The sequence below is a fragment of the Stegodyphus dumicola genome, chromosome 4 (genome assembly GCF_044657685.1).
Source record: "Stegodyphus dumicola isolate Sdum_Otavi_A_Nest chromosome 4, ASM4465768v1".
Lineage (NCBI taxonomy): Eukaryota > Metazoa > Arthropoda > Arachnida > Araneae > Eresidae > Stegodyphus > Stegodyphus dumicola.
In genome coordinates, this window is record NC_140771.1 from 25,422,799 (window position 1) to 25,436,706 (window position 13,908).

A 13,908-nucleotide genomic window follows, 5' to 3' on the forward strand; every position below is an offset into this window, starting at 1 on the left:
TATTTAAATTATTTCCATGCACGTTTACTTCAACTAAAACGTATACCAAATTCCTACAAACATAAAATTCACAAAATAACTATCATTTAATTAAAATATAATTAAATTCAAAAACACTACTTAAAATATAAATGAGCACATACATTAAATTAATACATACATAAATACCCATTTCGAATTCACTTTAGTTACGGCCATGGGATTCAAAAATTCACAAACACTGTTTCACACAACACAGAATAAAGCCAAATACAAAATTTCCAGATTTTTTCCCGATTCCCCCCTTTTCCGATTAAAGAACCGTAATTCGTCCATTAATATCACATGACATATCAAATGATCTCTCATTTCCCTCACACAAAATAATGCGTAATCGGAACTGAGTACTGCTCACATTATTACCAAAGTCCCAGGTAGTAACCTTTATCGCCTCCAAAATGTCGCCAAACTACCAGTTACCATATTGTAAAGATCAACCGAAATTTCTTATACGATTAAGTGTTTAAGAGTCCATTCTGCCCCCGGATTAGATAGGATCGGGGTTTGGCTTATCAAGAAATTATTTGAGGAGTTTCCTTCATTCATTTGATTTTATATAATAGATGTCTTTATTTGCGTATTTTTCCACGTGCTTGGAAAATTGGTCAAATTATACTCATTCCAAAAGGTAATGGAGGATATAGACATATTTGCCTCTTAAAGACGTGTGCAAAAATTTATGACAAACTAATTACAAATAGAATTCAACACAAATTAAGAGAAATAAAGTATATTAGTGAAAGGCAATATGGCTTTCAACGAAGCAAGTCCACGGATTTGGCTTTATATAACGTTTTATTTCATTTGAAAGATAAGAAGCAAAGACATCATTTTTCCCTCGATATCCGTGAGGCGTTTGACTCAATTATTTGTCCGTCCCTGGTATCTGAACTGAAGAAAATAGGAATCACAAAATAACTATTTGAAATTATTAAAGATTACTTAAAAAATAGGAAGATTGTTTTCAAATATAAAAATTATTATCTTCATATTGTTTATGATATTGAAAGAGGATGTCCTCAAGGGTCCTGCAGCGCACCCATGTTCTGGAGCCTCATTGTCAATAAAATTCTTATTAATCTGCTTTGAAGATGATACTTTGGATATTGTCTTTGATGACTCTTTAGAGAAACTCGAAAAAACTTTTAAGAGTTTAGAGGAAAATTTTATGAACTGGAGTAGAGAAGAAAATATAGAGTTTCACAACGAAAAATAAAAATGCCATTTTCTTTCCTAGGGGTGGTAAGACTACTAAAATCAAAGTTGAAATTTAATTGTAGAAGGATTAATTTTAAATGTCATGGAGTGATGATTGATGACAAGCTAACTTTTATTGAACATTTTAAGGCGATTTACAGAGATATAGAGAAAATTTTAAAATATTATAGAAGTACCTTTAATTCACAGTTTTTAAAGCTAAAAAGCACCACTCTTAGAGATATTTAGCTAAAAATTATATATGGTATTGGCATGTGGGGCTGCCGGGCAGAGGAATTGATTAGACTGAGAACTAAACTGGATTTATTGCAAAGGAGCTGGCTGCTTGCAATCACAAGAGCTTTCCGTACTGTTTCTACAGAAGTTATTTGCTTACTTGCTGGCGTTCCGCAACTCTCAATTTTTTATAACTTTTATTATGACAAATTTTTACTCAGCTATGGTTTTAAAAAGACTTTTAATGAAAATGGTGATGTTTTAAATGGTAACGCCTTGACAGGAAAAGATTTTATTAATATACATCCAAAAGATTTTAAGGGTATACCGTACGATAAAGATTATATGAATACTAGCATCATTGATATTCATTATATACACTGCTGGCTCAGGATATGAAGATGGAATTAGTTGTGCTTTTGTTGTTTTTTATTACGGAGTCGAAATCTATAATAGAAAAATTCGATTATAAGGAAATAAATCAGTGTATCAAGCTGAAGCAGTTGCAATTAGAGAGGCACTGCGGTGGAGTTATAAAAATTTGAAACAGGACTTTACAATACATATTTATTCTAATGCTCTCTCTGCCCTGCAAGGCTTGGCGAATCCTTGGATATTAAAAACATTTATAGCAAAATAAGAGAGAAAAATGGTATGTATTTTCATTGGGTCAAGGCACATATTGGTATTACCGGGAATGAGAGAGCGGATATGCTAGCTAAAGAGGCAGCCCTGGGAGAGGGTGATATTTATTTATGAACGATATTAATGATTCCAGAAGAATTACCTTGAGAAAAATGAAAGCAAGTATAACTGAGAAATGGGCTCGGGAATGAAATGGTTCAAATGAAAATAAGGGTTACTTGAAAATTTTGACTATAAAAAGAAAAATGGATCTATTTAATAATATAGATACTATTCAAGTTATCACGGATCATGGTAGATTCCAGGCCTATTTAAAACGTTTTAATCTCCAGGGCAATGATCAATGCTTGGCTTGTGGGAAGTACGGAAATGCAACTCATTTTATGGAAGAATGTAAACTGACCGACAGTGTGAGGACGAGATTTGGAAAAATAAATGAACAGAATGTAATTGAAAAAAGAAAATTCTTGAATAGCTATGCAACAGAAATTATGAGGATTGTGAATGAAAACAAGACTATCATAGGAATAGGACATTAAATATTTTATTTTTTCTTTTGTTTATGAGTTTATGTGTTGAGTGAGAGAGTTCTGTGTCGTCTTACTACTTCTTTTGTTTCTAACCGATTATGCTTATGATTTTCCTTATTTTGCATTGTGTGTGTATTTTTAAAGATACACAATCTGTGTTTTAACCTTTTGTTTTTATCTTTTAACTGTATTTTTGTTTGTCTGCGTCCGGTGTGCTGCGTTAACCATGAGGTCAATTATTATCGGCCAGGAGGGTTGCAGCCTACTCGTAAACTAATCGAAACTAAACACGTCAAAGTTCTTATTTCGATTTTCAACCCCTTTGGATTCCTAGGGGTTCGGTTTAACTTTTCGATGAATTCTAGTTTACATCTAACACGGGCCTTAGAAATATTTTCCCTCCTTTCACCAACTGTGAAATTTATTTCAAAAACAACCTATTTGTATCCTAACCCAGAGGGCGAATTTCTCTTGGGTTCCCTAGTCTTTCATCTGAAATTAACAACGACGATAAGAATAAAAGCATGCTTTCAAATCAGCAGTTTTTGTCATTACACTAAGAGATGGACCTTAAATGCACTTCCATTGCCTGTATTTTTAAGTGAACTTTCTCTTTGTGTGATCTTATCACACCACACAAAGGGAAGAATGCGTGACTCCCGATTGACAAATCAGTTGCCAATCGCCTCTTTTCATTTTCCTTGCATTCTAGGATTTTGTAAAACACGAAGCAATGGTGTCTTTTGGGGTTAACATGCCACATTTAACCCCTACAATTGTGTAAAATTTTGACCAGACGGCGATTTTGAAATCGATGAGTCTTTTTCCTGGGAAAGGGTGAAGTGCTGAAATTAAAATTTTAGTAAACAAAGAATAAAAAGAAGCAAATATACTTGTATTCAGTCCTACTGCAGGGTCAGTAAACTCCCAATCCCTTCGTGAACATAATATTGAATCCTAAACAACTTATTTATTACATCAGAAACTGTTATAATATAAAGAAATTCTGTCATGTCACAGAATGGAAAAGGAGAAGATTGGTGCTGCCGTCTATTGGCGTCAGTATGGGCGCCGGTATATATATTATATACCGGTTCTAAAATCGGATAAATAATCTGTTAATTAACACTTCTGACTGAAATGAAGTAATTCTGACTGAAAAAAACTGACTTCTGAAATGAAGATTCAGCATGTGTAAGTCATATATTTGCAGATTTTGAATTTTTTCTTCCCCTCCAATAGAATTTATCAATCTTCAAACATGATACCTTGGAACGAGGTATATTAATTCCCTAACTGCAAAATATTGAGCATTCATAGGGTGGTGCTGCCATTTAGAATTGAAAGGAAACACTAGAAACATACGATTATAGTAGCTTTTAGTGTAGAAAAATTAGCATTTTTCCGGAGGTTAAAAAAATGACAAACAACTGTTATATATTTTATACCGGTGTCCTTCAAAGGGTTAAAATTAACCTGTATTTCTTACAAAATAACTAAACAGAACTTAGTAGACATTACTTCTCTAGAATGCCCACTTTTATTGAAGATTAAAATCTTCAGGAATCAGGTAGCTTAGAGAAGGTTCACTATACAAAACTAGCAAATATGCAAATTCTTTCATAAATAGCAGCCATAAATTTACTCATGCTAGACGTGGCGAAAGCCTTCGACCGCGTCTGGCATGAGGAGCTGATATTCAAATTAATCTGCTTAGATTTTAACAGGGATCTTACTTATTTATTCTTTTATCAAAAATCGGAAGTTCTTTGTAAATATAGGCAAAGATAATTCTCTTCAGAAAAGACTCAACGCAGAAGCAGCTCATTTTTGGCCCAATCGTATATTTTCTACGTGGCGGATTTTACGCGTGTTTTCAATGATTTAAATGGCTTCACAGGTTGCTATGCTTATGATACGGCCCTGGTCGTAAAGTCACTTAGGGTAGAAAATGTCGTAAATAAATTGCAGCGCATTACTTTGCAGATAGAAAACTGGTGCCCACTGTGGAGAATCTCTATTAATGCATAGAAGTCTCGGCTTCTAATTATTCAGAAAAAGGCCAAAAGAACCCTCGTCGCTGCCAGACATAAACGTTTCGATGTTAATGTTACCATAGTGCAAAAAGCAAACTAGTTGGGTGTCACTCTTAACAGTAAATTCACATGGAGCGACCACATTAGTAAGGTTCGAGGCAGAGCTATCTCCACAATGAAAAACCTATTTCCGTTGATAGGGAAATACTCTAAACTGCATCTCCTGAGAAAGAGGCATATATATACACTGGTATTATTTGACCCATCTTTACGTATGCTTCGCCGGCATGGGCAGTGGTCAACAGAAAGGACTTACATATATTGCAAATTGGTTAAAATAAATATTTAAGGCTCAGCGCCCAAGCACACTTCTACGTGTCAAGTGATACCCTACACAACGACCCTAAAATTGAATGAGTAGAAGAATTTACCAATCGTATGAATAGAAATTTCATTAATAAAGCCACGAATTGCTCACGCTTACGAGAATTCAATACCTTCGAATATGTTATACTACTTGAGGATGCTAATATCAGTCCTTACGCGGCCCACCTCACCCGTGACTCAAATTTCCCGACTTAATTGTACCTTATGTATATGTGTGTATATTGCCATGTATACATTTTGTCTTTTACATTTATTCTTTTGTTCTCATTATACCGTACTGACTTATTTTTGCTATATAAAACTTTGTATTTTATGCATTTTCTTATGTATGTTACGTTAGCATCTGTCAGATACCCACACTCTTGTCAAGCCTCTCCTGGTCTTCTTTGGTTTTCTAAAACCTTGTGGCGTATAGTCATCCCCTTCTCTTCACCTCAGACCTCCTATTCTTAGTATTTAAAAATAAGCTGTTAACGTCTTTAGACTTTTGTTTAAAAATTAATTTTTAAACAAAATTCCTAAACTAAGAAACTATTAAATATTTTTCCTAACACTTAGGAATAACTAGTTTTACTGATGCCAAGCATAGAAGAATTCACCAAAAAAGGAATATGATAGCAATTTCACTTGTGTTTGAATAATCAGTATCTCTTATGATGGGCTTGACTGACACAGTATTTCAGCGTGGCATCCAATGGAATCTGCCAGATTTTTTAACAATGAGTATTCATCATTGAAAATTTTCGAAACTATCTCTCGACTCTTTCCGATAATTTTGGACATATATCACGAAGTTCATGCGCATCATTGAAACACCTGTCGAATCGGTACGATAATTCTGGACATACACAACCTTTTTGCTAATAAAACTTCAGTTCATGCCAGGTTATAACAACATTTTGTCGAGTACGTATTCTATCTGTCCACCAGCCGAACTCTTCAACCTAGCTGTTAAATTTTGAATTGTTTATCAAATACATGGCAAATCAAAACTAATGTTACAGAAAAAAGAAAAGTACTTGACAGTACTATAATGAATTTACTTCCCAAATGCCAATATAACATGGAAACGTAACTCTTCGTATTTCTATGAAAAAGCGCAGATGTTCGATGTGAAGCATTTTGTAACACGGAAGACTTCTGCACCATAGTTTAGTTTCTAAGCTCTTGCCAAATCGGTGTATCCAACATATTCTAACTGTTTCACCCATAAAGGCGGTCAAATGACTTACCGTCTCGTCTTGAATTTCTAAGTAAAATAACTCAGAAGGAAGTTTAAAATAAATTATTGTCTTCCTAACGGTTAAATAGTACAACTTTCAATTGGGTTAATTAATCTGCATACACAAAATAAATCTCAAATATAGTCCATAAGCAGAGGATACTTTAGAAAATAATAGATCAGACTTTAAAAACACAAAAGGCGTTCACACATTTTTGTAACGAATTTGATTTTCTCCACGAATTTAAATATTAATTTTAAAATACAAATGTGACTGACAACGAATTGGAATACGTTATATGAAGAAGCTAGAATTATGCTGTGCATCGGAACCTAACCCTTGTAACAATAATTAAATTTAGCCCACGTGCTACTCAGAACTAATAGACATACTTCAGACCATGTAGTACATACTTCAAAGCAAAATCATTTTGTAGTTAGACCTATTTTAAGCACGTGCACTCGCAAAATAAAAGGGATTGCTACTCTATGGTGAAGGTTGTTGAAGCGAACCAGTAAAATATAAGTAGAATAGTTTCATGAATACATTTCCCTTAAGAAAGGACTGTACGTGTTTCAACGTGGCTATAAATATCGTTGAAATAATATCCGAATTTACTAGGAGATTTAGAAACTTTCCAGACATTTTAGACCAAGATCTTTCGTATTACAGATATTTTTAAAAAAGGACAGTTCTATTTTTGTAGAATTAATTTTTGACAGTTCCATCAACGAGATGACATGTGACGTTTATATTAATGACAGTTAAATATGTTGAAAAAGACATCTCTTTGAACCACAAAAGCAATTTATGAAGATTTTGGACGTTTCTTATTGCACGCTGAAACTATTAAAAGAAATTACCAAAACCAAAATTGAAATTATTAAAAGAAAAAAAAAAGGTTATATTTAAAAAAAAAAAAAAAAAAAAAAACCTAATTTTACTATACATTCCGTATATTCATATATGGAATTTTCGAAACAAGAAGGAAACTGAAAGTGTGTAAGGGGAAAAAAATCAGTTGTTTCTTACACGACAGATTTTCAGCAACATAGAAACTGTTTATGAAAATTAATTAAATGTATTAGATTGGCACTGAAAACAATCATTTATTTCCAACCACGTGGTCAGTATGGCAGATTTTGGAACACGTGGTTACTTCATGCTTACATTTTTATGCATTGTCTCACACCAACAATTTTAAATGTCTGGAATATTCTGTTAATATTTAATCAATGGGGTTTCGTCTTGTCGCAAAATAAACATAATTATTCACTTGGGAAATTTATGAGAATATTTCACCTTAAATAAGTAACTAAATGTATGTTTTTCTTTTACTATTACTTGTTAAGTTATTAGCCATTATTTAGTTAAAAGTTTTTTTTGGCCATTAATCTAAATTTTCTTCAGAAATTTGGAAGTTAATTTACAAAATAAAAAAATTATAAAGCATTAAAAATTGCATATTTTTTAATTAATTGTTTTTATATTTTAAAATTTTAACTCTTTTCTTTGTATACGTAATAGTAAATTCTTCAAAGTATTAGACTGTAATTGAAATTTTTAAGTAATGGAAGAAAGTAAGAATGTCCGTACTTATCTTAACTATTACAACTTTTCACTTTAAAACCAGTAAATAAAATTAATCAAGAGAATAAATTTTCAGTTAATTAGCTAATGAATAAAAGTAGTACGTTTCACAATAAATTGTAAATCCATACATATTCTCTTATAAAATATGTCGACAAGAAAAGACATCAGAAATATTACTAACCTCTAATATAAAATATTAGCAAAATACATATTTTACCAATTTCTACAAATACATTATATATTGCTGATGAAATGTAATATGTTAAACATTCCATACTGAACTTTCTTTTCCGAAAACTTCTTTCTTAAGCTTGGAAGCGAAGAATCACCTAATGAAATGCTTCAAATTCACTTGATAAACTGCTTTGATCAAAAACGCTGCAAAATAATTCGTGCAAGCCCGACAGCAAACTGAGCAATGTTTTCCATTCAAATTTCCATCGCAAGTTTTCCGGAAGTCAACTTGCAGCACGCATGCGCAATAAGATCTCCCGTTCCTGTGACTAATCGGCGTAGCGTCCCGCTCGTGTTATTAAATTTGTCAGTATTATCGATCATTTCCTGGTCTTTGGCTATTGTTAGTTGCTTCTCAGCCTGTGATGTCCTTTAGCGTGACCTTCGAGAGGGAGGTCACGCTTGTAGTTACCTTCTCTGTCTTCAATTCCGACCCCTCCTGTTACTCGACCCACACATACCTACGTCATGCGCCCTTCGGGCATACTTGTCATTGAGCCGGACACGTTGCATCTGAAATGCAATATTTCGGCATAATATATAATGAATTAATGAATCGATCATCACAGGCACCGTAATGGCAGACCGCACATTGAGTTGAACAGTGTTAAACGAATGTCGAATGCCAAATTTTTTTCTGGGCCTTTTATCAAGGGAAACTAACCAAGTCAATTAATCTATGATCAATGACAATAGCTACCTTTTAAATACTTTTAATTCTGTTTCTTAAAATTTTACATTTCAAAATAATATTTCTACACAGCTTTTAAATAATTTTTAATGCAACAGAAATCTAAATAACATATACTGCAGTAGAATCCGAATTCTAAATAACTTCAAATACTGACTAAAATTCATTCCAAAAATTCATCGCTTTAATTGAATTTCTGTACCTTGGAGATGATACAGGAAAAACCTTTACTATATATATATATATATATATATTTCTTATTCTACCAGGAGTTATTGATAAATAATATAATAAATCAATTGATACAGGCGTAGAGAGATAAGAATTAAATCATTATTACACAATAATGTGAAGCAGTGTTTGCATTCAAAATGCAAGATGTAGTACTTATGAAATTCTGCACATTCCTTTGGAACAGTACAAATTTTCGTCCAGAAAAAGACTGAAATTTAGGAGGGTTTTCTTCCGCAAAGGATCTGTTGGTGTTTCCGCAGCGGATCCGTTGGCGCCGATGCGTATTTATTCGCCAAGCTCACCACTCCGACACACCAGTCGGGCCGGGTTACCGGCTTTGAACTTTTATCGTTATTTTTGGCGATGTTTACATTTAACGGATCCTTTGCGGAAGTGCTTCCGGAATGATTGTTACATCCTTCACTACATTCACCCATTTTATCTGGCTGAGCAGTTTCAATACAATTATAAACAAACCTTTCGTCTTATCCGTACGCCACACGGCAGCCATGTTGATCAGTCATGATGTCACGCTGTCGATCCTTCCTCGGCTTCAATTTTGTGACGTCATGCTTACTCCATCTATTCTAACCTCCTTGGTGCCATAGAACTTCAAGTTTTTCTTGAAGTTAGTCTTCTTCGATAAAACATAATAGCTGTTGTTTTTTCCGCGTTCACGAGGATCTTCCACCTGGACAGCTAAGTTTCTAGCGTACTTTCTCTTTAAATCTAAGAGGATCCTTATTTAAATCTAACTTGCCTAACGAGTTCCCCGCTCCTTTCCCTCCCCAGACCAGAATCACTTGCGACGTGAATGACCTTTCGCGAGTGGTTCCTTTCTCGTGTTAATTAATTGTTAATACCACAAGATCATTGATCAAGGAAATATCGAATCTTTTCAAAATTCATGATGTAACCTTTCAAAATTGATTCTCTCCCTTTACTCCATCTCAAAATTATTAAATTAAGTCCTTCAGTGTTTTTAGCTTTTTTCACTGTGGAAGGCAGTTTACCTTTTTGTTATTTTGACAATTCGACACTAAATTTTAACTTTTTGGCCTTATGATGATAATGATTTAATTTTTCATGATGTGGGAGTAAAGGCATTAAGCCTATGAGCCTCGTAATTGAACCCTTCCTTTATCCTTGAAATTGGCTTAGCAACTGCGAAAACGAACCGTTTCGGCTTGATATGTTTAAAAAGTGGCAACATAATCGTAACCAAGGTAACAAACAAGATGCTTTAGATTTCGTAGAGATAGCGCTGTGATTTAAAACTATTGTTTTTGTTTCTTTTCACTGAGTGGAAACTTTATTCTATTCGAATTTAATGTGATTTTAAATATTACTAATATAGTTGAATACTTTTTCTTAAATTATGTCCGAAGAAGAAACTTCTAAATTATCTGTCAATGAAATTACTGAAGTATCACATGAAAACACCGAAGAACAAGACAGAAAAGTGGACACTGTAGGAACTGATGATCAATTAAAAGAGAATAAACAGATTTTCCAGGATGAAAAGGATTTGAGTAATCCTGATGCGAAGGAAGATAAAGATCTCAGTTCTGAAATTGTTGATGATAACGAAGTTAAAGATCTAAATACCGAAATTGTTGATGATGAAGTTAAAGAATCTCAAAAGATTAAAAAGTCAGATGTTCTCGGTTCCGAAGAAGACCACAAAAAAGAAGAAATTGATGTATCTAACTGGCTTATAAAATGTGAAGAATTTGACCCTGAGAGTCTGGAAGAAGAGCTTCAGAAACTATCTGAAAATGAGCTAAAAAAGCTTCTCAAAGCACTTAAGTAGGTGATACAGTTATTTCATTAACTGGACAGGAATTGATCAAGGAAATGATTATAATTTCATATTAATAAATTTTTACATTATTTGATATTAACATGCATTATTTATATTATATTAGTGCATTAGAATACCTCCCCTCCTCATCTCAGTAGTATTTTTCTAACTAGAATTATATAAAATTTAGCAATTTATTTCTCCGTTTAGCACTGTTCCAAAATTGCTCTACAGTTTGGGTATTTCATCACAGTGAAATGTTCAGAATTTTTTAATTCCTCTTTCTTATATCCTTTCCAGCAGTCTTGAAATATTATGCTGCCATCTGCAATGTTTTCCTGAATAGCAGTCAGCAATGTTGTAGCACAATGATTGGGAGCAGTGACCAGAAAACATTCTTTGCTTTCCCGGCATAAACCCCCGAATACCCATTTATCCAGAAGAACATATCTAATGTTGTTCAAGTTTTGTGAAAAGACTTTCATCTGTTTCTATGATTTTGTTTATTTCATTTACGAGACATCAAACTATTTGCACAATATATTTTACTATTATGGCTGATTTCTAACTGAAGTTGGCAAAATTCAGTCGACATAAAGTCCTGACACCACAGATAGATAAAACAAACGGCACTGAGGAAAGAAAGATGTGAGCCTTTGTACCATGTTTTGGTTTTAAATCCTTTTTTTCACAGCAAGAACATATGTAACAATGCCATATAGGAGCTTTGTATGAGTCAAAAGTTAATTTCATCGAATGATTTTGAGAACAAATTGCTATAAATTATTCCTTTGTCCCGAAGGAATCTTATGGCAGTCTCTTTGTCATTAGGTAATTTTCAAATTGTGTAATCCATCATACTAAATAAAATGGCAAAATATGGGGGGGGGAAATGTGTGATGATATTTCAAGTGAAAACTGGAACTCTCGAGCCACAATATTTGGCATGTTGTAGCATTGTTTTCTTCATTTTTAACTGATGCTGCCCTAACGGAATAGTACCAGATGTAATTTAGTATCATTGATTAACAAAAATGATACTGATTTTTCTCATGCAAGTTTCTTCCTTGTTATGTATTATGCATATTGATACCTTGCATAAAAAATGGGGATTTTATATTTTTTAAAAGCAATTTACACTTTTTTCTTTCTGATTTAAGAGCTTAATTATAAATAAATAAGACTTCTAAATTCTATTATGCAAACCTTTCCTGGCCTATATATTAAAAATATTTGTTCATATAATTATTATATTTAAAGTAAGAACTTTTTCTGTATAGGGAGAGTAATACCCACTTAATTAAAGAAAACAGTATCTATGAATTTATCTTGAATGAAGATGAATTAGTTCAAAATACTTTAGAAATATTAGAAAGGGAAGATCATCCATCTATCCACGATGCAGCATCGAGTATGCTTTCTTATCCAGAGAAAACTTACTTTGCAAGGAAAAAACTGCAGAGTATTGAGAAAGATTTTGAACTGAAAAAGGCTGGAGATCTTCATGAATTGCAAAATTTACAAGTAATGAGCAAATTTGGTCCTACTGTCAAATTAGTATTGCTTATTTTTAGATTATATTCTTATTTAATTATTTTTTAATAAACTGATGGTCATTGTACATTATATTTTTAAATATGTATTTATTTGATTATATTAAGTATTATTTTAAATGGGAAAAATATATTTCAGGGTACACCTTGGTGAAAATTGGCGATTTTTTTTTGCGCCATTCTTGTTTATGTGCAACGCCCTTTGAAGTAAAATAGTGTCCAAAACATAATGCAAAAACACATAATTAAGTTTTTGATAATTTCATTAAAAAAGTATAATCTCAATAAACTGCATTTTAAATCAAAATAAAACAAGGAAATAACATAAAAATGGAAGTACATGTTATCTATTCTGTGCACTACAAAAAGGAAATATCAACTTACCCTTTAGAAATTTCTGTGTCTTTGGTGTGTTGCATACATAATTCCTTAACAGCATACAAAAATTGTTTAAAATCATCTGAACTAGAATCTGTGTTCACAAATGTAAAAATCAAAAATATTCTTCGGACTGCTGGACTGTCACTGGCATTTCTCTAAAAAATCCCTTTTTATTACACCCCCATATACCTTCCATAGAGTTGATATGAGCTCTGGTTTCCAAATCCTTAAATCTCATGTGTAATTTAATGAGAGGTGCACAAAGCCATTTAAATCTTCATTTATGCACCATTCGATCAATGTTTTCTTTCCCATTCATTCCAAAGCATAGAAACTTCAGGTTAATTGTACCACCAGCAAGTATTTTATGGTGTAAAGAACGAAATAAGCAACGTACTTCCTCACCAAAATCCAACGCATAAGTAAGCTCCGAGAAATATTTTCCCAACAGCCAAAATCATTACAATCATACATTACAACCAGTCATGTCATAATAGGGTTTCCATAACATTCAACATAAAATACTCAGGTAAATACCATAAATGAAACAACAACTTGGTGATAAATGAAACAACAGTCAAAAGAATACTCTAAAATATAGACTTCCTTTTAAACATAATTTGGTGCTTATATTCTTAATAATCAACCAAGGTATTGATTGATTGAAAATTGTACTTACTTATTATAGCAGCACCCAAAATTTAATTGCTAATAAACTGAGATGTAACATGTAGTGAGGTGGTGAGATACCTTGGTTAATTAATAATTCAGACTTGGGGGCCGCTATAATAAGGAAGTATTGAAGAAATGTGACATTCTTTCCTAGCAAATAATGACAGATTTTTTTTTTGAAAGGGAATAATTATGAAGCAGAGAAATAACATAATTTTTTTAGAAACTCTGTTATTTAGAATGTAAATAGCAGAAAATTGATATTATATTTCATGCAAGTAAATATGGCTGCATAAAGTCAACATATATTTACTACTTTGAAGTTACTCAGCTGTTATCCAGTTTCAGAGTTCAAATGGATTAATGTAGTTTAATTCTTTTCTGAAACTATCTTAAATAGTCCACAAATTTCTGAATGCTTAAAAAATTACTTTGGATTGTAAATTTTTTAG

The 13,908-nt window shown here is 32.7% G+C and overlaps 1 protein-coding gene across 3 annotated transcripts in view; it reads left to right on the top strand.

The window, feature by feature from the left end:
* The first annotated feature begins 10,091 nt into the window (after window positions 1-10,091).
* LOC118195982 (uncharacterized) overlaps window positions 10,092-13,908 on the top strand; it is a 66,716-nt gene continuing 62,899 nt past the window's right edge. Inside the window, exons 1-2 of one of the 3 annotated variants that reach the window (XM_085814623.1) lie at window positions 10,092-10,855; window positions 12,131-12,374. In XM_085814623.1, coding sequence (XP_085670749.1) covers window positions 10,425-10,855; window positions 12,131-12,374 — 675 coding nt within the window. In that variant the 5' untranslated portion in view covers window positions 10,092-10,424. The remainder of the gene's footprint in view (window positions 10,856-12,130; window positions 12,375-13,908) is intronic. The other 2 variants (XM_085814622.1, XM_085814621.1) reach the window with 2 other exon arrangements.